At 50.1% G+C, this 26254-nt stretch overlaps 1 protein-coding gene across 2 annotated transcripts; it reads right to left on the minus strand.

Moving 5' to 3' along the window:
• Positions 1–2390: 2390 nt before the first annotated feature.
• Positions 2391–25788, minus strand: LOC140207230 (uncharacterized). Of its 2 annotated transcripts, XM_072275655.1 has the most exons (11): positions 25679–25788; positions 19569–19710; positions 16635–16777; positions 11835–11924; positions 11071–11142; positions 9724–9843; positions 6676–6792; positions 5849–6220; positions 4053–4195; positions 3432–3493; positions 2391–3126 (listed from the first exon to the last, which is right to left on the minus strand). In XM_072275655.1, the coding sequence occupies exons 4-11, from the start codon at positions 11899–11901 to the stop codon at positions 2928–2930; spliced, it is 1152 nt and encodes a 383-aa protein (XP_072131756.1). In that variant the 5' UTR covers positions 11902–11924; positions 16635–16777; positions 19569–19710; positions 25679–25788; the 3' UTR covers positions 2391–2927. The 2 variants fall into 2 exon arrangements, with proteins under 2 accessions (XP_072131756.1, XP_072131755.1); XM_072275654.1 differs by lacking the exons at positions 19569–19710; positions 25679–25788 and having other exon boundaries at positions 11835–11929; positions 16635–16714.
• Positions 25789–26254: the final 466 nt, after the last annotated feature.

The raw sequence follows: 26254 nt of genomic DNA on the forward strand, positions 1-26254 counted from the left end.
CTGTGTCTGACCCCGGGAGAGTGTGATGGGACCGTGCGGAGGGAAATTCACTCTGTGTCTGACCACGGGAGAGTGTGATGTGACGGAGTGGAGGGAGATTCACTCTGTGTCTGACCCCGGGAGTGTGTGATGGGACGGTGTGGAGGGAGATTCACTGTGTGTCTGTCCCCGGGAGAGTGTGATGGGACCGTGCGGAGGGAGATTCACTGTGTGTTTGACCCAGGGAGTGCGTGATGGGACCCTGCGGAGGGAGATTCACTCTGTGTCTGACCCCGAGAGAGTGTGATGGGACCGTGCGGAGGGAAATTCACTCTGTGTCTGACCACGGGAGAGTGTGATGTGACGGAGTGGAGGGAGATTCACTCTGTGTCTGACCCCGGGAGTGTGTGATGGGACGGTGTGGAGGGAGATTCACTGTGTGTCTGTCCCCGGGAGAGTGTGATGGGACCGTGCGGAGGGAGATTCACTGTGTGTTTGACCCAGGGAGTGCGTGATGGGACCGTGCGGATGGAAATTCACTCTGTGTCTGACCCCGGGAGTGTGTGATGGGACGGTGCGGAGGGAGATTCACTCTGTGTCTGACCCCGGGAGTGTGTGATGGGACCGTGCGGAGGGAGATTCACTCTGTGTCTGACCCCGGGAGTGTGTGATGGGACGGTGTGGAGGGAGATTCACTGTGTGTCTCTCCCTGGGAGAGTGTGATGGGACCGTGCGGAGGGAAATTCACTCTGTGTCTGACCCCGGGAGTGTGTGATGGGACCGTGCGCAGGGAGATTCACTCTGTGTCTGACCCCGGGAGTGTGTGATGGGAAGGTGTGGAGGGAGATTCACTGTGTGTCTGTCCCTGGGAGAGTGTGATGGGACCGTGCGGAGGGAGATTCACTCTGTGTCTGACCCCGGGAGTGTGTGATGGGACGGTGCGGAGGGAGATTCACTCTGTGTCTGACCCCGGGAGAGTGTGATGGGACCGTGCGGAGGGAAATTCACTCTGTGTCTGACCACGGCAGTTTGTGATGGGACGGTGTGGAGGGAGATTCACTCTGTGTCCGGACCACGGGAGTATGCGATGGGACGGTGAGGAGGGAGATTCACTCTGTGTCTGACCCCGGGAGCGCGTGATGGGACGGTGCGGAGGGAGATTCACTTTGTGTCTGACCCCGGGAGTGTGTGATGGGACGGTGTGGAGGGATCTTTACTCTGTGCCTGACCCCGGGAGTGTGTGATGGGACGGTGTGCAGGGAGATTCACTCTGTGTCTGACCCCGGGAGTGTGTGATGGGACAGTGTGGAGGGAGCTTCGCTCTGTGTCTGACCCTATCAGTGTGTTATGGGTCGGTGTTGTTACGAACCCGCAGGTTTCATTGACTGTGTTTATCGCTTTAAGAGCGCCTGAAGGAGGCGGGTTTATGACGTCAGTCACTGGCTGCCGTGGTTTGTGCAGATTAAACACAGTGAGAGAGAGAGACCCTCAGTCGTAATAGAGAGAGGGAAAGGGTGGGGACCCCGGTAGCTTCAGCTTGTCGCAGCTGAGCCTTGGAAATCTCCTGTGCCCAGAAGGATCTTTTAAACATCGGCACACAGTGCACAATGAATGTATGATTGTCATTTCGTAGGATCTATAGCAGTGGATTTTAGGTTGCCTGGGTATGCTGTGTGGTAACCGCTGTAAAACGATATTCCCGTGACAGATCACTATCGGTAATAATTCCTATGTGCATTTGGAAAGACACGTCGGACAAGACCTACGGCGACTGTTATCTCGTTTTACCAGCGTGAACCCTGTGGAATATTTTGTACTTACCTTTTCTCTACGTTTTACCTTGGATTACAAATGTCTCTCCCCAATAATTTATTTCGTGGATTACTGAACATTCCTGCTTTTCCATCTAAAGACGCTAAGCCTTTTCCCCCAAACTCAATAGTTAGGTTTACACACTTGTCTACACATAACACCGTTAACTTTTGTTTATCTTGTTAAAGTTACTACATTATAAGTAGTTACCAATAAAGATAGTGGTTTTAACATCATACCAGACTCGCACATTTCTACGGCTGTACGGTGTCGAGCATTCTGGCTTGTCGCATGGCCGCCTGGTTTGGACGCTGCAACGCAGAGGGTCGCCATAGACCATAGAAGGTTCTGGACTCAGCCAGCTCCATAACGGACGCAACCCTCTCCTCCATCGTGGACATGTTGAAGAAGGAATGCCTCGGGAAGACCGCATCCATCAGCGAGGACCATCTCCCGCCGGGAATTGCCCTGTGCTCATCGGTACCATCGGGGAGGGGTACAGGAGCCGGGAAACTCAACAATTTACAAGCAGTTCTTTCCCTTCCGCCATCAGATTGCGAACGCTCCCTGAACACTTAAACACTCTCTCGGTAATCACCGCTTTGCAGTATTTATTAATTTTCCCAATTTTCGAGATGTTTACATCTTTGCACCGCGCTGAAGCCACGTTGTGGTTGTACAAAAGGTCGGCGAGGCCGCGCTGGGAGTACGGTGTTCAGTTCTGGTCGCCCCGCTGTAGGAAAGATGCCACTGAGCTGGAAAGAGTGCAGAGGGAGATTTAGGAGGATGTTTCCGGGACTCGAGGGTCTGAGTTCTGGAGAGAAGGCAAGAAGGATCGGACTTTGTTCCTTGGAGAGTTGGTATGAAGCCTACGGGGAGAAGCGGAATGAACTGGGAATAAGAAGGGCAGAGAGAGAAGAGGGGTGGAAAGGGGGAATAAATGGGGGAAGAGGGAGAAGCGGGGCAGGGAGGGGAGAAGAGTAGTTCAGATGGGGAGAGGGAGAGTAGTGGGGGACAATGTGGATGCGAGTAGAGGAGGAGAATAGGGTAGCAGGGAGGGGCAGAGAGGGTGAGAGGGGATGACATTATGAGTGTTTCAGAGTCGGGTAGATTGAATGGGGAGAAGAAGGGTGTAGTCACTTGATTGAAGTCGGCCCGACAGGCTGTTGACAGAGACCTTGGACCTCTTCAGGAATATCCGGGTATAAATATTCAGACTTCTCGCAGATAAATCTGTATTCCTTTTGGCAATCGTAACTCCATGCGTACGAGTCGCACTTACTGCAGGTGGCCCATCCATACTTCACCTTGTACAGAAGGTAAGAGGCGACGTTCCTATGAGAGGTTAAAACAATTTCAACGGAGTCAGCAGACAACCGGTGACCGTCGCCAAACTAATCCAACTCATGTCCCCACAGCCCCATGTCAGTCTCTGAACTAATTCCATGATACCCTGCTCTCCCCACAGCCCCGAGTACATCGCCGTATGAATCCCACTGCACCGCTCTTTCCTAAAATCCCGAGTCAGTTCCCAAATTAATCTCACTGCACAGCCCTCTCCCGACAACGCTGTGTCAGTCAACCAACTAACCGCACTGGCCCACTCCCACACCACAGACCAGCAACAGTCCAAAGCTCACCCGTTTGCGCATTTTCCAATCCAGTAAGCTGTGTATCGAGAGACATCATTGGAAACAAAAGTCTGTGAAATTAAATCCCTTCATTAATGTTTAGAACCAGACTCTCGCAATGCCTGTCCATGTGAAGGGACGGTACAGAGGGGAAATCACCCAGTGCCTGCCCCGGGAGTGTGTGATGGGACGGTGTGGAGAGAGATTCACTTTGTGTGTCTGACCCCGGGAGTTTGTTATCGGAAGGAGCGGAGAGAGATTCACTCTGTGTGTGACCCCGTGAGTGTGTGATGGGGCGGTCAGGAAAGAGATTCACTCTGCGTCTTATCCCGGGAGTGTGTGATGGAACGGCGTTGAGTGAGCTTCACGGTGACTGACCACGGGAGTGTGGACGGGACGGTGTGTAGGGAGCTTCACTTTGTCTCTGATCCCAGTAGTCTTTGATGCAACAGTGTTGAGAGAGATTCTCGGTCTCTGACCCCGGAAGTTTGTGACGGGACGCTGTGGAAGGAGTTTCACCCTGTGTCTCATACCAGCAGTGTGTGGGGAGATGGTGTGAAGGAAACTCCACTGTGCGTCACACCCCGGGAGTTCTTGACTGTTGATCTCTCTTCCCACGGTAAAACATACCTTTTCCATGTTTGAATTTATTTCCAGGAGCCTTGCATCAAATTTTGAACAATGTTCCCTCGCTCCATCATAAGATTTTACGGACGTGGATATAAAATAACACCGGCCTTCCGTTTCAGTCCAGTCCGGGGGACACGTTTGCTCTGAAACTCAGGAACAGGAAACAGTGAATCTTCCTCCATTAATCCCGTTGCGCCGACTGGGTTCAGAAAAAGTCAATCTCCCTCCACACCGTCCCATTGCACACTCCACAGGTCAAACACAGATTGAATCTCCCTGCGCATCGTCCCATCACACACTTCCGTGGTGAGACACGAAGTGAATCTCCCTCCACACCGTCCCATCACACACTCCCGGGGTCAGACACAGAGTGAATCTCCCTCCACACCGTCCCATCACACACTCCCGGGGTCAGGCACAGATTGAGTCTCCCGCCGCAACGTCCCATCACACACTCCCGGGGTCAGACACAGAGTGAAGCTCCCTCTACACCGTCCCATCACACACGTCTGTGGTCAGACACAGAGTTAAGCTCCCTCCACACCGTCCCATCACACACTCCCGAGGTCAGGCACAGAGTGAAGCTCCCTCCGCACCGTCCCATCACACACTCCCGGGGTCAGACACAGAGTGAATCTCCCTGCCCACCGTCCCATCACTCACTCCCGGGGTCAGACACAGATTGAAGCTCCCTCCCAACGGCTCATCACACACTTCTGGGATCAGACAGAGAGCGACGCCCGCTTCGTCCGAGCTATCACAGAGCTCTGATGTTAAACGCAGAGTGAAGTTCCTTATGCATGATCTCTTCACACAGTCAGGATCCGACGCAGAGTGGCATGAACATCGACTTCTCTAACTTGCGCTAATGCCCCACCTCCCCCTCGTACCCCATCTGTTACTTATTTTTATACACACATTCTTTCTCTCACTCTCCTTTTTCTCCCTCTGTCCCTCTGAATATACCCCTTGCCCATCGTCTGGGTCCCCCCCTCCTTGTCTTTCTTCCCGGACCTCCTGTCCCATGATCCTCTCGTATCCCTTTTGCCAATCACCTGTCCAGCTCTTGGCTCCATCCCTCCCCCTCCTGTCTTCTCCTATCATTTTTGATCTCCCCCTCCCCCTCCAACTTTCAAATCCCTTACTCACTCTTCCTTCAGTTGGTCCTGACGAAGGGTCTCGTCCTGAAACGACGACTGCACCTCTTCGTAGAGATGCTGCCTAGCCTGCTGCGTTCACCAGCAACTTTTATGCGTGTTGCTTGAATTTCCAGCATCTGCAGAATTCCTGTTGTTTGTGAAGTTCTATCCGACGTGCGCATCCCGCACTCCCGGGGTTAGACAGTAGATGTCGCTCCCTCCAGACTGTCCTATGACACACTCCCGGGGTCAGACACTAGATGTCGCTCCCTCCAGACTGTCCCATGACACACTCCCGGGGTCAGACACTAGATGTCGCTCCCTCCAGACTGTCCTATGACACACTCCCGGGGTCAGACACGAGATGTCGCTCCCTCCAAACTGTCCCATGGCACACTCCCGGGGTCAGACACTAGATGTCGCTCCCTCCAGGCTGTCCCATCACATTTTATGCGGTCAGACACAGAGTGAATCTCCCTCCACACAGTCCCATCACACCATCCCAGGATCAGACACTGAATGAAATTCACTCCACACTGTCCCATCACACTCTCCCGGGGCAAGAGATGGAGGGAGGCTCTCCCTCTCGCCCCTTCTCTCACCACCCCCCCCCCCCCCCGTGATGAGGAGCAGGATTACGGGGGGATGTCGTCTCACCTCTTCTCCTGTTGAGGTACTGGCAAATCTGAGCTTTGTTTTCGGAGATGGTTCTGTACTTCGTTTCGAGCTGATTGCATTCATGGTGGAGATCGGTGTGTGTTTGATTCAGCTCTGAGAGTTCGGAGTTGAGGACGGTAAAGTTGTTTTCGAGATTGGAGAGGTTGTTGCTGAGGACGGAAAGATTCTTTAGACAGTTTCTCTGGGATAGATACAAGCGGGAGTTCTCAGATGTCCTGGATTGAAGGGTTGAATTCAACTGACGGACTTGCTGTTGATATTGGTGCTGGGTCCTATTCATCTCGTGATGTTGATCCCAAAGTCTCCGGTAGTTTCGGTCACAGCTGATCAGAGACTGACGAGTCTGCGATACTGAGGGTGATAGCAAGGGGTGTGTCAGTGACACGGTGTGAGAAGTGTCGGTGTCACAGTGAGGGTTATGTGCGTTACAGTGAGCGGTGTAACAGTGTGACGGAGAGGGTTGTGTCGGTGTCACAGTGAGTGAAGTGTCGGTGTCACGGTAAACGGAGTGTCATTGTTCCGGTGTGGGTTGACTAAGTGTCATGGTGAAGAGAGCGGCGTTGTCACAATGACGTGGAGTGTCCGTTACACACTGAGGGGTGTGACGATGTTACGGTGTGGGGCCTGTCGGTGTCACCGTGAAGGGCGTGACTGTGTCCCTGTGAGGGGAGAGTCAGTCTTATGATGTGGGGTGTGTCGATGTCACTGTGGGGGTCGTGTCGGTGTCACGGTGAGGTTATGCGCTAACATTTCATCCCACTCTGTTTGTTTACAGTCTGACTCCACCCGGACCCCGTTCGACTCACCATGGATCGAGAGCCCGGCCACTATCGCGACGAGGATGGATGTAACGAGGCAGAGTAGGCAGATCTTACGGTACGGTCTATTTCCGATGTTTTCGTTCGACTCTTGTTTATGCGGACCTGTAGAGAGACCATTCAGTGTGCGTGTGAATTCAGCCGTGATTCCCACTGGGATTCCCTTCCACCAACCATCCGCGCTCTTTCCTTCCACCGCGATCACCCCCTCCCTCTGTCAGTTTCATCTACTGTCAGCCGTCATCGCTCAGTGTCCAAATTCCTTGACTTGGGAAAGGCTGACAGGCGTCTAACGGATTCCAGAGATCAGTCAGATCTACCCTGAGCCTCCTCTGCTCTAGAGAAAGCAACCCAGGTGTCCGACCTCTCGTTGTAACACATGGCATCGAATCCAGGCAGCGTCCTGTTGATTCTTTCTGGAGGCTTCCCGACGCCTTGACATCCTTCCGATAATATGGTGAACCAGAGCTGCATACAAAACGCCTGATTCTAACTAATTAGTGATTTTTATAAAGTTGCAACAGAATTCCCTGACATTTGTATTCAATGCCCCGACTAATAAAGACAAGAATGCCTTAGGCCTTCTAGAAGGGCAGATCGTATCTAACAAGCCTGATAGAGTTCTTTGAGAAAGTGGCCGGTCATATAGATGAGGGTATCGATGTGGAGGTGATCTACATGGATTTTAGTAAGACATTCGACAAGGTTCCACACAGCAGGCTTATTCAGAAAGTCAGAAGGCATGGGATCCAGGGAGTTTTGGCCAGGTGGATGCTCAATTGGCGTGTCTACAGAAGGCAGAGGATCGTGGTGGAGGGAGTACATTCAGATTGGAGGGTTGTGACTAGTGGTGTCCCACAAGGATCGGTTCTGGGACCCCTAGTTTTCGTGACTTTTATTAACCAACCGGATGTGGGTGTAGAAGGGTGGGCTGGCAAGTTTGCAGACGGGACAAAGGTTGGTGGTGTTATGGAGAGTGTAGAGGCATTGTCGAAGATTGCAGAGAGGGAGACATTGATAGGATGCAGGAGTGGGTTGAGAAGTGGCAGATGGAGTTCTACCGGGAGAAGTGTGAGGTGGTACACTCTGGAAGGACAAACTCGAAGGCAGTGTAAAAAGTAAATGGCAGGATACTTGGTAGCCTGGAGGAGCAGAGGGATATGGGGGTACATGTCCATAGATCCCTGAAAGTTGCCTCACTGGCAGATAGGTAATTAAGAAAGCTTATGGCGTGTTAGCTTTCATAAGTCGAGGGATAGAGTTTAAGAGACGCGATGTAATGATACAGCTCTATAAAACTCTGGTTAGGCCACACTTGGAGAACTGTGTCCAGTTCTGGTTGTCTCACAATAGGACGGATGTGGAAGCATTGGAAAGGGTACAGAGGAGATTTATCAGGAATCTGCCTGGTTTAGAGAGTTTGCATTAAGATCAGAGATTAATGGCTTTACTCTTTGGAGAGAAAGAGAATGAGAGGAGACATGATAGAGGTAAACAAGATATTAAGAGGAATGGATAGAGTGGACAGTCAGCGCCTCTTCCCCAGGGCACCACTGCTCAATACAAGAGGACATGGCTTTAAGGTGAGGGGTGGGAAGTTCAAGGGGGATATTAGAGGAAGGTTTTTTACTCAGAGAGTGGTTGGTGCGTGGAATGCACTGCCTGAGTCAGTGGTGGAGGCATATACACTAGTGAAATTTAAGAGACTACTGGAAAGGTATATGGAGGAATTTATGGTGGGGGTTTATAAGGGAAACAGGGTTTGAGGGTCGGCACAAAATTGTGGGCCGAAGGGCCTGTACTGTGTTGTGCTATTCTATGTTCTATGTTCTATCACCATCTCGTCAAACTGTGCATCCGCGTTCTGGGAGCTATGAACATGAACCTCAAGATCCTCTGCCCATCTAGAGTAAGACACAGCATTGTGGGCCAAAGGGCCTGTATTGTGCTGAGGTTTTCTATGTTTCAACACTGTTTATTGTCTTGGCTTTGATCGTGTGCCATTTCTTTCATTTGACTTATCAAGTTGCAACATTTTAGGTTTGCCAGGGTTAAACTCCATCTGCCTGGTCTCCAAAACATATCTGTAACTAATCTACATCCGAATGAATTTTTCTGCCAGTCTTCTCCGCTCTCTACAGCACCGCCTCTCGCCGTATCATCTGCAAACCTACTAACCCACGCATCTAAAATTTCATCAAGATCATTTATATCCATTTAAGACCCGAGTGGTTATGCTGCAGCTACATAGGACCATGGTCAGACCCCACTTAGAGCACTGTGCTCAATTCTCCTCGCCTCACTATAGGAAGGACGTGGAAACCATAGAAAGGGTGCAGAGGAGATTTACAAGGATGTTGCCTGGATTGGGGAGCATCCCTTATGAGAATAAGTTGAGTGAACCCGCCTTTTTCTCCTTGGAGCGACGGAGGATGAGTGGTAACTTGATAGCGGTGTCCAAGATAATGAGAGGTCATTGATCGTGTGGATAGTCAGAGGATTTCTCCCAGGGCTGAAATGGCTAACACGAGAGCGCACCGTTTTAAAGTGCTTGGAAGTAGGTACAGAGGAGATGTCAGGGGCGAGTTTTTTTTTTTACACAGAGAGTGGTGAGTGGATGAATGGGGGACAGGCGGCGGTGGTGGCGGCGGAACCGATAGGGTCTTTGAAGAGACTCCTTGATGACAACATGGAACTTAGAAAAATAGAGGGCTATGGGTAAAGCCTAGGTAGTTCTAATGGAGGGACATGTTCGGCACAGCTTTGTGGGCCGAAGGGCCTGTATTGTGATGCATGCTTTCTATGTTTCTATGTTTCTAACCCACCCACTTACAATTTCGTCCAGATCAGTTATGCACATCACAGACAGGGATTTAACTGGGGAGCCGAGTGACAACCTTTTATTGCCCAGATGGTGCTCAGTCTGTGGAACGAGCTGACAGAGGAAGTGGTCGAGGCAGATGACTTAGAAACTTGGTCACTTGGGAGTATGACACGTGTCCACTCCAAAATGACGTCATTTCTGCGAACTCTGACCTGTTTGTGCAGTGGTTGGCAGCCCGGCGGGTCCCGAGGGAATGGGAGGATCTTCGTCCTCATCGATGCGGGGTTCCTCTTTCCGAAAGTTCAGCTCTGAGCAGGTGGAGGTCAGATCGTCTGGGGGAGAGAGTCGGACAGGCAGATGAGGAAGAGAGTGAGAGCGGTAGAGAATGGAGGTGGGTCTCGGGGAGAGAGAGAGGAGAGAGAGGGGCAAGGGAGGGGAAGAGAGGGGATGAGACAGCGAGAAAGAGGGTGAGGGAGAGGGGACAGAGAGGAGAGACACAGTGAGGCAGAAATGGAGAGCGATGGACAGAGAGGGGGAGACAGCGATAGTGGTGTTGGGCGGGAGATGAGAGAGAAAGAATGGGGAGGGAGAACGGTGTGAGAGAGACGGAGACATGGAGAGGACAGGGAGAGGTGTGAGAGAGAGCGAAAGAGAGGCGGATTGAGACTGGAGAGGAGGGGAGAAGAAAAGTGGGAGAGGGATGTTGAAGAAAATTTAAGAGAGAGAGAAAAGGGCGAGGGGAGAGAGGGTCGCGGAATGGAACAGAGGCGTGGATAGAGAGGAAGAGAAGGCGCAAGGGTGATGTCCGGCAAAGTTGGGGACAGAGAGAGGTGGGGAGACCGGGAGGAGCGAACGGGGAAGGATGAGAGGGAGAGAAGAGAGAGGGAAATGGCGCGAGGGGGAAACCGAGAGTGGTAGACACGGTGACTCTGATAGAGGAAAGAGGGGAGGCAGAGGGGACATTGAGAGAGGGCGAAAAGAAGGGCAGAGTGGGAGACAGTAGGTAAAACAGGAACAGAGAGCAGGGGAGAGAGGGAGAGAGGAGAGGGTGGGAGGAGGCCAGGGAGGGGAGAGAGGGGGTAAGAGGGAAAAGAGAGTGGGGTTAAGAAAAGGGAGGAGGGGAGAGAGTGGTTAAGGCTTTAGACTGCGCTCCCTCCTCACAGTATCTTCAACTGTGTCCCTCCTCACCACCACTACACGAAGCTCACTCATCTCCGCCTGCCCCCCACCCCCCACCCAAGAGCGCTTTCTCCTCATTGCTTCTTCCACAACACGGCACATCCCATGCTATCTCTCCTCACCGACCCTTCCAGCAGCACTCTTTCCTCAAACCATCCCACGGCTCTCCCTCTATAGCGCCCCTCCCAGAGCGCTCACTGGTCACGGCAGCCTCCCACCGTCTCTCCCACAAAGATCCCCACCCTACCTCCCCCAGCGTCTCTCTCACGTTTTCCCTCCGTCTTATGCTCAAACAGGGAATCATTCGTGTTAACTGAGATCTCTCGACAGGAAAGGACACATCAGCTAAACACAGTCAAATCAAGAAAGATGAAACTGACCTCCACCTGTCCGGACCCGGGGCGCCGAGAGGGTCTTGACATTAAGTTCCGCGTATGATACATCAGGCTCGTCTGGGGACAAAACAGTGAGATTCAGAAACAGGGTGATCCTCCCTCCACACCGTCCCATCACACACTCTCGGGGTCACACACAGAGTGAATCACCATCCACACCGTCCCATCACACACTCCCGGGATCACACACAGAGTGAATCTCCCTCCACACCGTCCCATCACACACTTCCAAGGTCAGGCTTAGAGTCAAGCTCCCTCCATACCGTCCCATCACGCACTCCCAAGTTCAGGCTGAGAGTGAATCTCCCTCCACACTGTCCCATCACACTCCCGGGGTCAGACACAGAGTGAATCTCCATCCCCACCGTCCCATCACACACTCCCATGGTCAGACACAGAGTGAATATCCCTCCACGGCGTACCATCACGCACTCCCAAGGTCCGGTTCAGAGTGAAGCTCCCTGAACTCATTCCCATCACACAGAGCCGGGGTTAGACAGAGAGTGAAGCTTCCTCCACACCATCCCATCACACCCTCCCGGGGACAGACAGAGGGTGAATCTCCCTCCACACTGTCCCATCACGCACTCCCAAGTTCAGGCTGAGAGTGAATCTCCCTCCACACTGTCCCATCAGACACTCCCGGGGTCAGACACAAAGTGAAGCTTCCTCTACACAGACCCATCACACACTCTCAGGGTCAGACACAGGGTGAATCTCCCTCCACACCGTCTCTCTGACCCTCTCACCTGGGGAAGAAGACCGTGCGTCCGTTTTTGTGAACTTCACATTCATGTAAGTCTCGCTGTCGCCCATCCTGTCGAGGATTCTCTGCGTCTCTGAGCTCAAAAGGGGAAGCGACCGTTGTCAGAGGAAGCCCGTGTTGACAACGGAGTCAAACAGACACCAACAAACAACAGATGAGCAGTTGATAAGGAGAGGAAGCGAGAACAAGTGGAGGAAGTGCGGGGAGGAGAGAGGATGAGGGCTTTGGGGAAAGTGTTTAGAGTGGTGGGGAAGAGTAGTAAAAGTGGGGAGAAAGTGGGGGGACGAAGAGAGAGAGGGGAAGTTTGGTGTTTAGCGGAGAGAGTGAAGCGGGTGACAGGGAGTCTTAGGAGAGAGGGAACTGAGAGCGATAGAGATGGGGAAAGGAGGGAAGGAGAAAGCGGTGAATAGAGAGTGGGAGTTTTGGAGACATTGGGAGGAAGAGGGAGAAAAGAGAGGGCGAGCGAACGGGGTGAAGAGAGCTTGACAGAGATGGAATCAGAGGGAGCGGAGACGAGGATAGGGAGGAGAAAGTGAGCGATGTACAAAGGAAAGGAGTGCAGGAAGGGGAGGGATGAGGGAGAAGGAATGCTGATGATGGAAGCAGAGAGGCATCGGAAGGGGAGGGGGGAAAGGAAAGGAAGGAGGGAAGTCGAGAAGGAGGGCAGGAATGAGGAAGGAGGGAATGTCGGAGGGATTTGTGTCACTCATAAAAGCCTCTCTTGTCCTGGAGATTTGCACCCCGTGATTGGGCACCGATTTGCGCGTCGGACGCTCACACAGCTCCGGACTATCGCCGGGGCTTCAGACGCTCTGCCTGGGAGAAACCACGGCCCCGGGACAAAGCCCCAGCATCCACCGAGCTGAATGAGCCCCCTCCCTCGGAGTGAGGTGAGCAGCTCCCCTCGAAACTCGGTCCTCGACTTCCTCGTCCAGTGACGCACTCTTTCTTTCGCACTCTCTCTTTCCTTCCTTATTCCGTGACATTCTCCCCCTCCCCTCTCTCTATCTCTCTTTTCTGTCACCCACAAACACACACACTCTTTCTCTCTCAGCTCTTCCTCTTTCCCCATCACTCTCTCCATCTCCCCATCTGTCTCTCCCATTTTCTCCTACCGTCCTCCCTTCTCTCCGCCTCATCCCGTCTCTACCTTCTCTCCACTTCATTCTCTCCCACCTTCCCCATTACCTTTCCCTACTCTGTCACCCACCTGCCCCGCACCGATTCTCCTCTCTAACACACCCACCCCCATCACACCCGTCGCAGTGACCCAGAGATATCCCGACCCGCCCAGCCATTTCACCCCAACCAGGATCCTCACTGCATTTTCGGTCCCGTCCCTTCCGCGTTTCCGGCGATGGGGGTGGGGGCGAGATTAGACACCGTTTTGCCCGGGGCATCCCTGTACTGCACCCTCCCCTCTCCAAATCTCCTATTAACCGCCTTCACCGCTCCTTCGGTCGTGTCTTCTCTCTTCCCCGCAACCAAACCCTCCACACCAGCGGATCACACACTCCCGGGGACAGGCACAGAGTGAATCTCCCTCCACACCGTCACACCAAAAACTCCAGGGGTCAGACACAGAGTGAAGCTCCCTCCACACCGTCCCATCACGCATTCTCGGGGTCAGACACAGAGTGAATCTCCCTCCACACCGTCCCATCACACACTCCCGGGGTCAGACACAGAGTGAATCTCCCTCCACACCGTCCCATCGCAGACTCCCGAGGTCAGACACAGAGTGAAGCTCCCTCCACATCGTCCCACCACAAGCTCCCGGGGTCAGGCACAGAGTTATGCTCCCTCGACACCGTCCCATCACAGACTCCCGGGGTCAGACACAGAGTGAAGCTTCCTCCACACCGTCCCATCACACACTCCCGGGGTCAGACACAGAGTGAAGCTTCCTCCACACCGTCCCGTTGTTTCATGTTCTTTGTCAATGAAAAGTATTATTTTCTCGGGGTGTAGGGTCATAGTTTTAAGATGTTTGGAAGATGGTAGAAGGGGTTGTCGGAGGTATGTTTTCACACAGAGTGTGGTGGGTTGCCACAGAGCGAGAATACACTTCCATCGATGGTTGGCGATGCGGAATCAATGGGGTCTTTTAAGACACTCTTAGATGGGAACTTTTTTCTATGATTTTGTTAATGGACTTGACCCCGACTCCTACTTTCCACAAAGCCATCTGTACCACAAAATCATTGACAAGCAATGTGATAAGTTGCAGTCCCAATACTGACTCCGTGACGAACACCACTAGTCACTGGCAGCCAACTAGAGAACGCCCCTTACATTCCCGCTGGCTGCCTCCTGCCTGCCAGTCATTCCTTTAGACATGCCGGTGTCATTCCTGTAACGCCATCGGGTTTTAGCTTGTTAAGCAGCCTCAGGCATGGCGCTTTATCAAATGCCTTCTGGATTGCCAGTCAATGATATCAGCTGCCTCTGCTTTGTCCAATCTGCTGGTTACTTCCTCAAAGAAGATGTGTCAGGCAAGATTTCCCTTGACAGGAACCAAGCTGACTTCGACTTATTTTATCATTAGTCACCAAGTGCCTCACAACCTCAAATTTATTAATAGACTCCGACACTCCCTCAAACACTGACTTCAGGCTAACTGGCTAATAATTTCCTTTCTTTGGCCTTCCTCATTTCTTAAAGTGTGCAGTGACATTTGCAATCTTCCAGTCCTCCGGACCATGCCAGAATCAAGTGATTTTTGAAAGATCGTGACCAATGAATCCGTTATCTCTTCAGCAACCTCTCTCAGTACTCTGGGATGCAGTCCATCTGGCCCAGGTGACTTATCCACCTGAAGACCTTTGAGTTTGCCAGGTACTTTTTTCCGTTGTAATCGCAACGGCACTCACTCCTGCACCCTGACACTCACGGACCACTGGTATAGTGCTAGTGTCTTCCACAGTGAAGACTGATGGAAAGTACCCATTAAGTTCATCTGTCATTTCTCTGTCGCCCATTACTACCTCACCACTCTCATTTTCCAGTGATTCAATATTAACTCGGAACTCCCCATTACTCTTCATACATTTTGTTTTAAGTGTTAGTATCCTGCTTTATGTTATTGGCTTGTTTGCCCTCATATTCCATCTTTTTCCTTCTTATCGTTTTTTAGTTGCCTTTTGTTGGATTTTAAAAGTGCAACAATCATCCACCTTCCCACTTACTTATGCTACCTTCTATGCCTTTTCCTTGGCTTTTATGCAGTCCTTAATTTCCTTTGTCAGCCACGGTTGCCTACACCAGCCGTCTGAGAACAACTGCTTCTGTGGGACATATCTATCCTGCGCCTTATGAAATATTCCCGAAATTCAGCCATCTCTGCTCTGCCGTCATCCCCGCCAGTATCCTCCTGCAATCCGCCTGGGCAGGCTCCTCTCTCATGCCTCTGACGGACACCACACTAAGCGCAGTCTCCCATTCTTTTCCCGCAGCGTAGTGTAGGTCACCATACTAGTCCCACTGTCCCACTCTCCACCTCACACCCTGTATCAGTCAGAAGAATAATCGCACTGCTGCACTATCTCCCCGCAGCCCCATCTCAGTCCCAAAAGAAATGACATCGTCCCGCTCTCTCCCCAGAGCCCTGTATCAGTCCCCATACTAATCACCTTGCCCACTCTCCCGGTCGAGCCCCAAGTCAGTCCCCAAACTACTCGCACTGCCCACGCCCTCACCACAGCACCCTGTAAGACTCCAAACTGAACCCACTGCCCCCCACTCCACACAGCCGTCAGTCACTGAGAACCTCACATGCATAGGCATTTTCCAATCCAGTAACGTCCGCTCCATCTAAGTTTTGGAAACAAAATCCTGGTAAATACATTTTCTTTCGTTACCACTCTGCATGGAACGTTATCGTTGGACCCTAGAAGTGTATAACGCAATAGGGCGGAGGGAATTTCGCACAGTTACTACCCGGCGGTGTGTGATGGGGCGGTGTGGAGGGAGATTCACTCTGTGTCTGACCCCGGGAGTGTGTGATGGGACGCTGTGGAGGGAGATTCACTCTGTGTCTGAACCCGGGAGTGTGTGATGGGACGGTGTGGAGGGAGTTTCAATCTATGTCTCTCCCGGGAGTGTACGATGAGACCGTCTGTAGCGAGCATCACTCTGTGTATGACCCCGGGAGCTTGTAGTGCGACGGTGTAGAGGGCGATTCACTCTGCGTCTGAGCCCAGGGTTGTGTCATGGGATGGAGTGTGGGAGCTTCACTCTGCATGACCCCTTGAGTGCCTAATGGGACGGTGTGGAGGGAGATTCGCTCCGTGCCTGATCCTGCGAGTGTGTGATGGGACGCTGCGGAGGGAGCTTTACTCTTTGTCTGATCCCGGGAGTGTGTGATGGGACGCTGTGGAGGGAGCTTTACTATTTGTGTTATCCCGGGAGTGTGTGATGGGAAGCTGTGGAGGGAGCGTTACTATTTATCTGACAGCGCAAGTGTGTGATGGGAAAGTGTGGAGGGAGTTTCTCTGTCACACCTCGTGGGTGTGTGATGGGACGATATGGAGGGAGCTTTACTATTTGTCTTATCCCGGGAGTGTGTGGAGGGAGATTCTCTGTCACGCCTCGTGGGTGTGCGATGGGACGATATGGAGGGAACGTGACTCTATATGAACCATGAAGTTTATGATGGGACGGTGTGGAACGAGTGTCACTTTCTGCCTCACCCCGGGAGTGTGTGATGGGACGGTGTGGAGGGAGGATCGCTCTGTCAGGCCCCGGGCAGTTTGCGGACATCCTCACGTGGTATGGCACATACCTTTTCCTCGATTGAGTTCATTTCCAGCAGCTTTCAACCACACTCCGAATATTTTTGCTTCGCTCCAGCGTGAGATTTTGCCACCGTCGATATGAAATAACAAGCGCCTCTCCTGTTGACCCACCCCTGGAAACACATCTGTTCTGTAAATGGGGAACAGAGAACAGTGAGTGGCGATATTGGGTTTTGCTGACCGAGAAACTTTGAACCCAGAGGGAGTCTTCATGTTGTTTCTGATATAAATAGTCGCGAGTACACTCACGAAAGGGAGATTACCCTGCAGCCATTCAGTTTTCGCAGAATCGCTCACGAAAGATAACTGGCCTAATGATTTACACACTAAGTTCAGGAACAGCTTTTACCCCTCAACCATCAGGAAGGAGGTCAGGAGCCTCGGGACTCACACCACCATGCTCAGGAACTGTTACTGGGGGAGATTCAGGAGGGAGTTCTCGGAAGTTCTGGATTCCAGGGTTGAGTTCACCTCATGAATCTGTTCACGATATAGGCGCTGGGTCCTGTTCACCTCCTGACGTTGTTCGCAAAGTTTCATTCACAGATGATCATAGACTGACGAGTCTGTAACACTGAGAGTGACGGTCAGGGGGAGAGTCAGTGGCACCGTGTTGAGGGGTGGGGGCGGGCGTTTCAGATTGTGGTGTGCTATCTACCCCTAGGGTTCATATTGTCTGTGGACTGTCACTTTAAGGAGAAAGAGGGAACCGAGACTGACTGTTTGGCTCTGTGTTAATTTCTACTGTCTGCAGAATTGCCTCGTAGCTCTGGTGACCAGCTCGTGTTATGTATTCTCTGCAGCGTGTTTACTTTTTTACAAGGACAGTTACAGACAGAGAGAAACACATATTCAGACTCAAGATGGGTTCGATCAATTAAAGACAACAGTGAGGATCTTCCAGTGACGTCATCGTCCAAAATGGCAGCTCGAATGAACAGCTACTCCGGAAAAAATAACGCATATATTGCCGCGTTCATTCATGAAATATAAGATCTTCCGAAAATATCTGAATTGATAAGGGGGGCAAGAACGGAGAAAAAGAATGGAGATAAAAAAGGAATCAGTGCGGAGCCTATGGACGAGGGAGGTACAAGACGTGTCTCTACTACTCGAACGCGTGCTCGCCAGGCTGACGATGGGCCTCGTTCAGGTGAAGCGGCGAACATGATAAAACCTCTGGAAGAGATACGGGGATTACAAAGAGATATAAACGAGCAACTCAATGATATCAAGTCACAGCTTGACACCGTCAATCAAAAAATAGCGGTGCCCGAGACTCGAATTGAGAAGGTGATGTGATGGTGTGCAGGGAGCTTCACTCTGCGGCTGAGTCCGGCGATGTGTCATGAGACGGCGTGGAGGGAGCTTCACTCCGTATGACCCGGTGAGTGTGTAATGGGACGGTGGGGAGGGAGCTTCACTCACTTCCGACACCGGCAGTATGTGATGGGGCGATGTGTAGCAGCTTCAATCTGAGTCTGATCCAGGTATGTGTGATGAGACGGTGTGGAGGAAGCTTCACTCTGTATGACACCGGGAGGGTGTGATGGGACGGTGTGGAGGAAGCTTCACTCTGTATGACACCGGGAGAGTGTGATGGGACGGTGTGGAGGAAGCTTCACTCTGTATGACACTGGGAGGGTGTGATGGGACGGTGTGGAGAGAGCGTCACGTTGTGTCTGACCCCGGGAGTGTGTGATGAGACGGTGTAGAGGGAGCTCCACTCTGCGTTTCACCCCGGGAGTGTGTGATGGGACGGTGTGGAGGAGGATTCACTCTGTATCTGATCCAGTAATATTGCGATGGGACAGTGTGGAGGGATTTCTACTCTGTGTCTTTTTCCCGGGATGGTGTGATGGGACGGTGGGGAGGGAGCTTGACTACTTGTCCGTCCCCGGGAGTGTGTTACGGGACGGTGTAGAGGGAACTGACTCACTGTCTGATCCGGCAGTGTTTGATGGGATGACGTGCAGTGGCTTCGTTCTGTGTCTGATCCCAGGATGTGTGATGGGACGGTGTGGGCGGAGATTCACTCTTTATAACACCGGGAGTGTGTGATGGGATGGTGTGGAGGGAGATTCACTCTGTGTCTGACCCCGCGAGTGTGTGATGCGACGGTGTGGGCGGAATTTCACTCTTTATGACACTGGGAGTATGTGATGTGACGGTGTGGAGGGAGCTTCAGTCTGTACTACCACGGGAATGTGTGATGGGGCGGTGTTCAGGGAGCTTCACTCTGTGTCTGACCACGGGGGTGTGCGATAGGACAGTGTGGAGGGATTTCCACTCTGTGTCTTTTTTTTTCCCGGGATGTTGTGGTGGGACGGTGTGAAGGGAGCTTCACAATTTGTCTGACCCCTGGAGTGTGTGATGCGTTGGTGTGGGGTAGCTTCACTCTGTTTCTGATCCTGTGATTGTGCGATCGGACTGTGCGGAAAAAAAAAAAGTTTCACTCTGTGTCTGTCCCTGGCAGTGTGTGATGGGTGAGTGTGTGGGGAGATGTACTCTGTGTCTGACCTCGGCAGTCTCTGCTGGGACGGAATAGTGGGAGCTTCACTCTGTGTCTGATCCCAGAAGTGTGTAATGGGTCGGTGTAGAGGGGGCTTAACTCTGTGTCTGATCCCGTGATTGTGCGATGGGACAGTGTGGAGGGAGCTTCCCTCTCTGTTTGACCCTGGGAGGGTATGATGGAACGGTGTAGAGGGAGCTTTACTCTGTCTCCGACCCCGGGTGTATGCAATGGGACGGTGTGGCGGGAGCTTCACTCTGAGTGATCCCTGAAGCGTGTGATAGGACGGTGTGGAAGGAGCTGCATTAGTGTCTGGCCCCGGGAGCGTGTGAAGGGACGTTTTGGAGGGAGCTTCACTCTGTCAGGCCCCGGGTAGTTTGTGGCCATTCTCACGTGCTCTGTCACATACCTCTTCCTCGATTGAGCTAATTTCCAGCAGCTTTGAGCCACCCTTCGAACATTTTTTCTTCGCTGCAGCGTGAGATTTTGCCACCGTGATAAGAAATAACAAGCGCCTCTCCTGTTGACCCACCCCTGGCAACACGTCTGTTCTGTAAATGGGGAACAGAGAACAGTGAGTGACGGTATTGGGTTTTGCTGACAGTGAAACTGTGTCCCCACAGGGACCCTTCATGTCGTATCCGTATAAATAGTTACGAGTATATTCAGGGAAGGCAAATTTACCCTGCAACTATCCATTTTTCGCAGACTTGCTCACTATAGATAATTGGCCTCATGATTTACACTCAATGTTATGGAACAGTTGTTGCCCCTCAACCATCAGGAAGAAGGTCCAGGAGCCTCAGGAGTCTCACAACCAGTTTCAAGAAGATATACTATCCCTCAACGATCTGAAGGGTGGTACAGGAGCCTCAGGACTCACATCACCGGGTTCAGGGACAGTTATTACCCAACAAAAATCAGGAAGAAGGTACAGGAGCCTCAGAGCCCTACACTACCAGGTTCTGGAAAATTATTACCACTCAACCATCAGGATGGGTGTCTAGGAGCCTCAGGACTCAGACATCCAGGTTTCCTAACGGTTGCTACCCCTGAACCATCATGAAGGAGGTAAAAAAGGCTGAGGTCTCAGGCGGTCACCCATCCAAGTACTGACCAGGCCTGAGCCTGCTTAGCTTCGGAGCAGAGGGAGCTGGGGTTACATGTCCACTTACTTTTATGGGTACTGTAATGGGGACCCCCAACTCACAGGGAGGAAGAGCTATCCCCCACGGACTGATGTTTCCTCTAGCTGAACCCAGGTTCATCTAGAGACCCCAGCCTTGGAATCACACCTTCGTGGCATTTTGTATTATTATTCGCGATTCTTGGTTCTAATTTGTTCAGGCAGTAGATCGATTAAGCTTTATTCTGCTAATTTCAATGATATATTGACAGATGAATACACATGGCTAATGACAAAGTACAATTCATTTCTTTTAATGTCACTGGACTGTCAAATCCAATCAAACGCTGCAAAATTCTATCTAAAATGAATAAAAAAGAACAAGCCCATGTACTATATTTACAGGAAGCTCACTTCAGTGATAAATAGCATGGAAAACGAAAAAGAATGGGCTTCACTAATTTGTTTTTCTCCTCATATAAATCAGGACATGAGAGAGGGGTTGTTATTCTTAGCTCAAGCAAGCTAAATTTCGAAAAAGTATCCGAAATGGAATATAAGGAGGGCAGATATATTCTGGTAAGGGGGAATATAGATGGGAATTCAGATACCCCGTTGAATATAAAAGCGCACCCAGGAAGTGGCAATTCGTTTCTTTCATAAAATTACTAATATATTGGAATGGAAACAGAGGGTCTCCTGATATGTGGAGGAGGCGTAGATCTACAATTACACCCAAATTTAGATTCTTCCGATAGAAAAGCCTATGATACAAAATCCTTACATAAGAAAGTTAATACACTTTTTGAGAAAGTTGGCTTAATAGATATATGGTGGGACCTTTCCCCGACAAAAGGGATTACATTCATTATTCTGTCCCACTTTTTGTATATACAAGTACAGACTACTTAATGTGTCAGTGCGTGGCCAAGTGGTTGAGGCGTCGGTCTAGTGAACTGAAGGTCGCTGGTTCGATCCTCAGCTGTGGCAGCCTGTTGTGTCTTTGAGCAAGGCACTTAACCACACGGTGCTCTGCGGCGACACCGGTGCCAAGCTGTATCGGCCCTAATGCCCTTCCCTTGGACAACATCGGTGGCGTGGAGAGCGGAGGCTTGCAGCATGGACAACTGCCGGTTGTCTTTGTTAGGAGAAAATTAGAATTCGAACTTTTGACCCGCAATTTGACTGTAAGAAAAGGTGGGGCCCGTTACTATGATTTGATTTGAGTTAATTAAGATGATACCCTTCTGTTTCTTGTGTAATCGGATTCTGTTGGTGGATTGATTTATTTTTCTTTTATGGAAGCGTGTATGGCGTACAGCTCCGGGATTGTGCTACCAAGGATTTTTTTTAATGTTTTTTTCGGTCAGTGTTTTTTTTTTTATTTTTGGTTTAGTTAGCAGGGGTTCCAAAAAATATATTATTAGCATTTTTTTTCCTCTTATTATTGGTATACTGTTTAGCTTGGTTAATTAGTTATCTGATAGTTTAACTCTTATTGTATATATTGATATGTTGATTTGACTATTGTACTGTGTTTTTGTTGATTTTAAATAATAATTAATCAAAATACTTATAAATAAATAAATAAACAATTAGAGAGTAAGAGCATGTATTTGGGGTGTGTACCTTAAGAGTAGGGAAATAGATAAATATTTAATGAATATACTGCTGGTGGTTGGGAAAAAAAAAAGACCATTAACAGGAAATGGTTATCACAGGAAGCCCAACTTTGAATGTATTGATGGAAATTACAATGGACATTTACAAAATGGGGAAGCATCTGTTAATCATAAGTTGGAACGATATGATACATACTGGGGAAAATGGTTTAACTACATAACACCTCATAGGCCTGATTTTATTCTCAGAAGTAAATTAATATGTTGTAATAAAAATGATCACTCCGTACTTGCAGTTAGCTTTCTTCTTTCACTTGTTCTTTCTCTCCTTTCCTTTCGATAAGTGTATACCTCAGATAAATATTATTTGGAGATTTATGACAAATATGATTGTTGTTGTTGTTCGTCCATCGTACGTCGATGAGGACCTCGACACCATTATTGATGAAGTCGAGACTAGCTCGTCACATTGATTTAAGTGAGGGAGAGTTGCGCAGCGTCAGCCACAGTCTCTCTTCCCAATTCCCATCTGGATCCAGTGGCAAGACAGAGTCGAGACGGCTGGAGATGGGACTAGGCGCAGTGGATGACAAGGACGTCTTCTGTGTCTTGTTCTGCTCTACACGTTCCACGACCCTTGCAGAGACCGCCTTCTTGACCGTTGGACCTTCCATTGGTCTCGTCCACTCAATCCGCCGGAGGCTGTCTTCACATGTTGGGATAGACAGCTCCCTATCTCACCGAGGGTTTCAGACCCGTCGGCTACCCTCACCTGGTTTAGCCAGCTTGTCGAAGCCCGGGATGTGGCTGTTGTCGCATGCAAACAGCTACGGGGAGCCACAGGTGAGAGCTGAGTGCCAGGTGGGGGCCAAAGGTGGACTAACCGCCTTGAAAAGGACGCGACATGTTTCCCCACCGGAGGTGCTACCCCTCCCTGACACCCAATACACCCCACAAATATGATTACATGATATACAAACCCCATTTCCAGAAAAGTTGGGATATTTTCCAAAATGCAATAATAAACAAAAATCTGTGATATGTTAATTCACGCGAACCTTTATTTAACTAAAAAAAAGTACAAAGAAAAGATTTTCAATAGTTTTACTGACCAACTTACTTGTAATTTGTAAACATACACAAATTTAGAATTTAATGGCTGCAACAAACTCAACAAAAGTTGGGACAGAGGCATGTTTACCATTGTGTTACAGCACTTTTTTTCTTTTAATAACACTTTTTAATCGTTTTGGAACTGAGGATACTAATTGTTGTAGATTTGCAATTGGAAATTTTGTCCATCCTTGCTTGATATAAGACTTCAGCGGCTCAACAGTCCGTGGTCTCCGTTGTCTGATTCTCCTCTTCATGATGCGCCATACATTTTCAATAGGAGATAGATCTGGACTGACAGCAGGCCGGTCAAGCACACGCACTCTTGTCTACAAAGCCACGCTGTTATAACCCGTGCCGAATGTGGTCTGGCATTGTCCTGCTGAAATAAGCATGGACGTCCCGGATGATACGTCGCCTTGATGGTAACGTACGTGTCCCTAAAATCCTAATATACGCCTCAGAGTCAATGGTACCTTCACATACATGCAACTCACCCATCCGTGGGCACTTATGCACCCCCATACCATCACAGATGCTGGCTTTTGCGCATTTCGCTGATAATAATCTGGATGGTCGTTTTCAACTTTGGCGCGGAGAACTCGACGCCCGTTTTTTCCGAAAACTAGCTGGAATGTGGACTCATCTGACCACAGCACACGTTTCCACAGTCTTTCGGTCCATCTGAGATGAGCTCGGGCCCAGAGAACTCGCCAGCATTTCTGCATAGATTTGATGTTTGGCTTCCTCCTTGCGTAATACAGTTTCAAGTTGCATTTCTGGATGCAGCGACGGACTGTGTTCAGTGACAATTGTTTTCCGAAGTACTCCCGAGCCCAGGTGGCTATAATTGTCACAGTAGCATGACGGTTTCTTAGGCAGTGCCGCCTGAGGGCTCGAAGATCACGCGGATTCAACAGTGGTTTCCGACCTTGCCCTTTACGCACTGAGATGTCTCTGAATTCTGAATCTTTTCACAATATTATGTACTGTAGATGTTGAAAGACCAAAATTCTCTTCAATCTTGCGTTGAGAAATGTTCCTTTTGAACTGACTAACAAGTCTCTCAGGAATTTTGGCACAAAGGGGTGAGCCACGACCCATCCTTGCTTGCAAAGACTGAGCCTTTGATTGACGCTACTTTTATACCCAGTCATGATACCTGACCTGCTACCAATTAGCCTGCTTAATGTGGAGTCCTCCAATCCGGTGTTACTTGAATATTCTGTGCATTTCCAATCTTATTTTGACTCTGTCTCAACTTCTGTTGAGTGTGTTGCAACCATCAAATTCTAAATGTGTGTATATTTACAAAATACAATTAAGTTGGTCAGTAAAACTATTAACAATCTTTCCTTTGTACTTTTGTCAGTTAAATAAAGGTTCACGTGAATTAACATATCACAGATGTTTGTTTTTATTGCATTTTGGAATTATCCAAACTTTTCTGGAAATAGAGTTTGTATATGTACAGTATTTGAAATACGTCTTATGGAAATGTTTGATGATGAAGTTCTATAAAAAAATACAAAAATGCTGAAGATGAAAAAAGAATGGCTTCTACAACAGGAGGATGATCCTAAACACAACTGAAAATCCGCAAAGGACTACTTCAAGAGGCGCACGATGAAGGATTTACCATGGCTTTTACAGTCCACCGAACTAAACATCATCCAAAATCTGTGGATAGACCTCAAAAGAGCAATGCATACAAGACGGCCCAAGAATTTCACAGAACTAGAAACCTTTTGCAATGTAGAATGGGCAAAAATCCCCCAAACAAGAATTGAAAGACGTTTAGCTGCCTACAGAATGCGTTTAGACGCTACCACACTTGCCAAAGAGCGTGTTACAAAGTACTGACCATACAGGGTGCCCAAACGTTTGCTTCGGGCCCTCTTCCTTTCTGTTATTTTGAAACATTAAAATATGGAATTAAAAAAAGTAATCTTGCTTAAAATATTAAAGAAATGTGGCATCTTTAACATGATGCCTTTTGGAAATCAGGTCATCTTTTACTCGCTTATCTATTCACAGTAACAGGAATTTTGAGCAGGGGTGCCCAAACTTTGCATGCCGCTGTATATGCATCAGGACCTCCGGCTGCTCACTCACCCACTTAAGAATCATTGAGAGGGAATGGTGTGCTGAGAGAAGAGGAAGGAAGGGGAGGAGAGTGGAGGCGACAGAACGGCTGTTCAGCTTGCAGCCGTTGGAGCAGAACGTGTGAGTCGCCATTTTCTTCCACCTTGTTTCTGACTGGAAGCTGTTTTAACACCAAAATCCCCTAACTATGACTTTGAATCAGACACAGAGTAAATCTCCCTCCACACCGACCCATTGCACACACCTGGGGTAAGGCACAGAATTAAGCTCCCTCCACACCGTCCCATCACACACTCCCGGGGTCAGACATAGTGTGAAGCTCCCTCCACACTGTACCATCACACGTTCCCAGGTGTCGGATACAGAGCGCAGCTCTCTCCTCACCATCCGAAAATCCACTCCCTTGTTTACACAAACAGTGAAGCTCACAACATATTGTCCCATCACCCTCCCGCGGTCAGATATTTGAAGTACACCCGCACCATCGCAGCACACTCTGCTGGTATCAGAAAATGTGCGCAGTTCCCACCCGCCGCCGCTCTCCCCACTCACCAATACCCAGCACTTCGGCGTTCCAGTAGTCTCGAACTGTGTGTGTCTCTCGGAGATGGTGTCTGTGTGTGTGTGGGACAGGATGGTGTGCTGCGTGAAGGGGAAGGGGAAGGAAGGGGAGGAGAGAGGAGGCCAGGGAAGGGGTTGTGAGATTGCACATACTGATGCAAATGGTGTGGAACCACGTGACCGGCCTGTGCATGCAGAGCTTGGAGAGGCTCAGAGCCTGGCGATAGATATTCGGTGGAAGGGGGAAGTGTATCACCACACGTCATTTCTCCCTCAGACTTCCCACAATTGCCGCTGAACACAGAAAGGGAGGCGCGTGGGACGGATTGAAGGGTTTTACTGGATGGATCGTGTCATGGCGACGGAGTGGGCGGTAAGGAAGGTAGGGAATGTGTGCAGGAGAGGCAATGGGTCACGGAGTATGGTACGTTTAAAGGAAGGGAGGCGTGACGGAGACGGGAGTAGTGTAGTGCAGGGAGTATGTGAGGGGGACGAGGAGTAGTGCAGAAGAGGGAGAGTTGGACAGATTCCGGGTGGAGGGTGTGTGCCGAGGGAGGGTTCTATGCA

This window comes from Mobula birostris, chromosome 13 (genome assembly GCF_030028105.1).
Source record: "Mobula birostris isolate sMobBir1 chromosome 13, sMobBir1.hap1, whole genome shotgun sequence".
Classification (NCBI taxonomy): Eukaryota; Metazoa; Chordata; class Chondrichthyes; order Myliobatiformes; family Myliobatidae; genus Mobula; species Mobula birostris.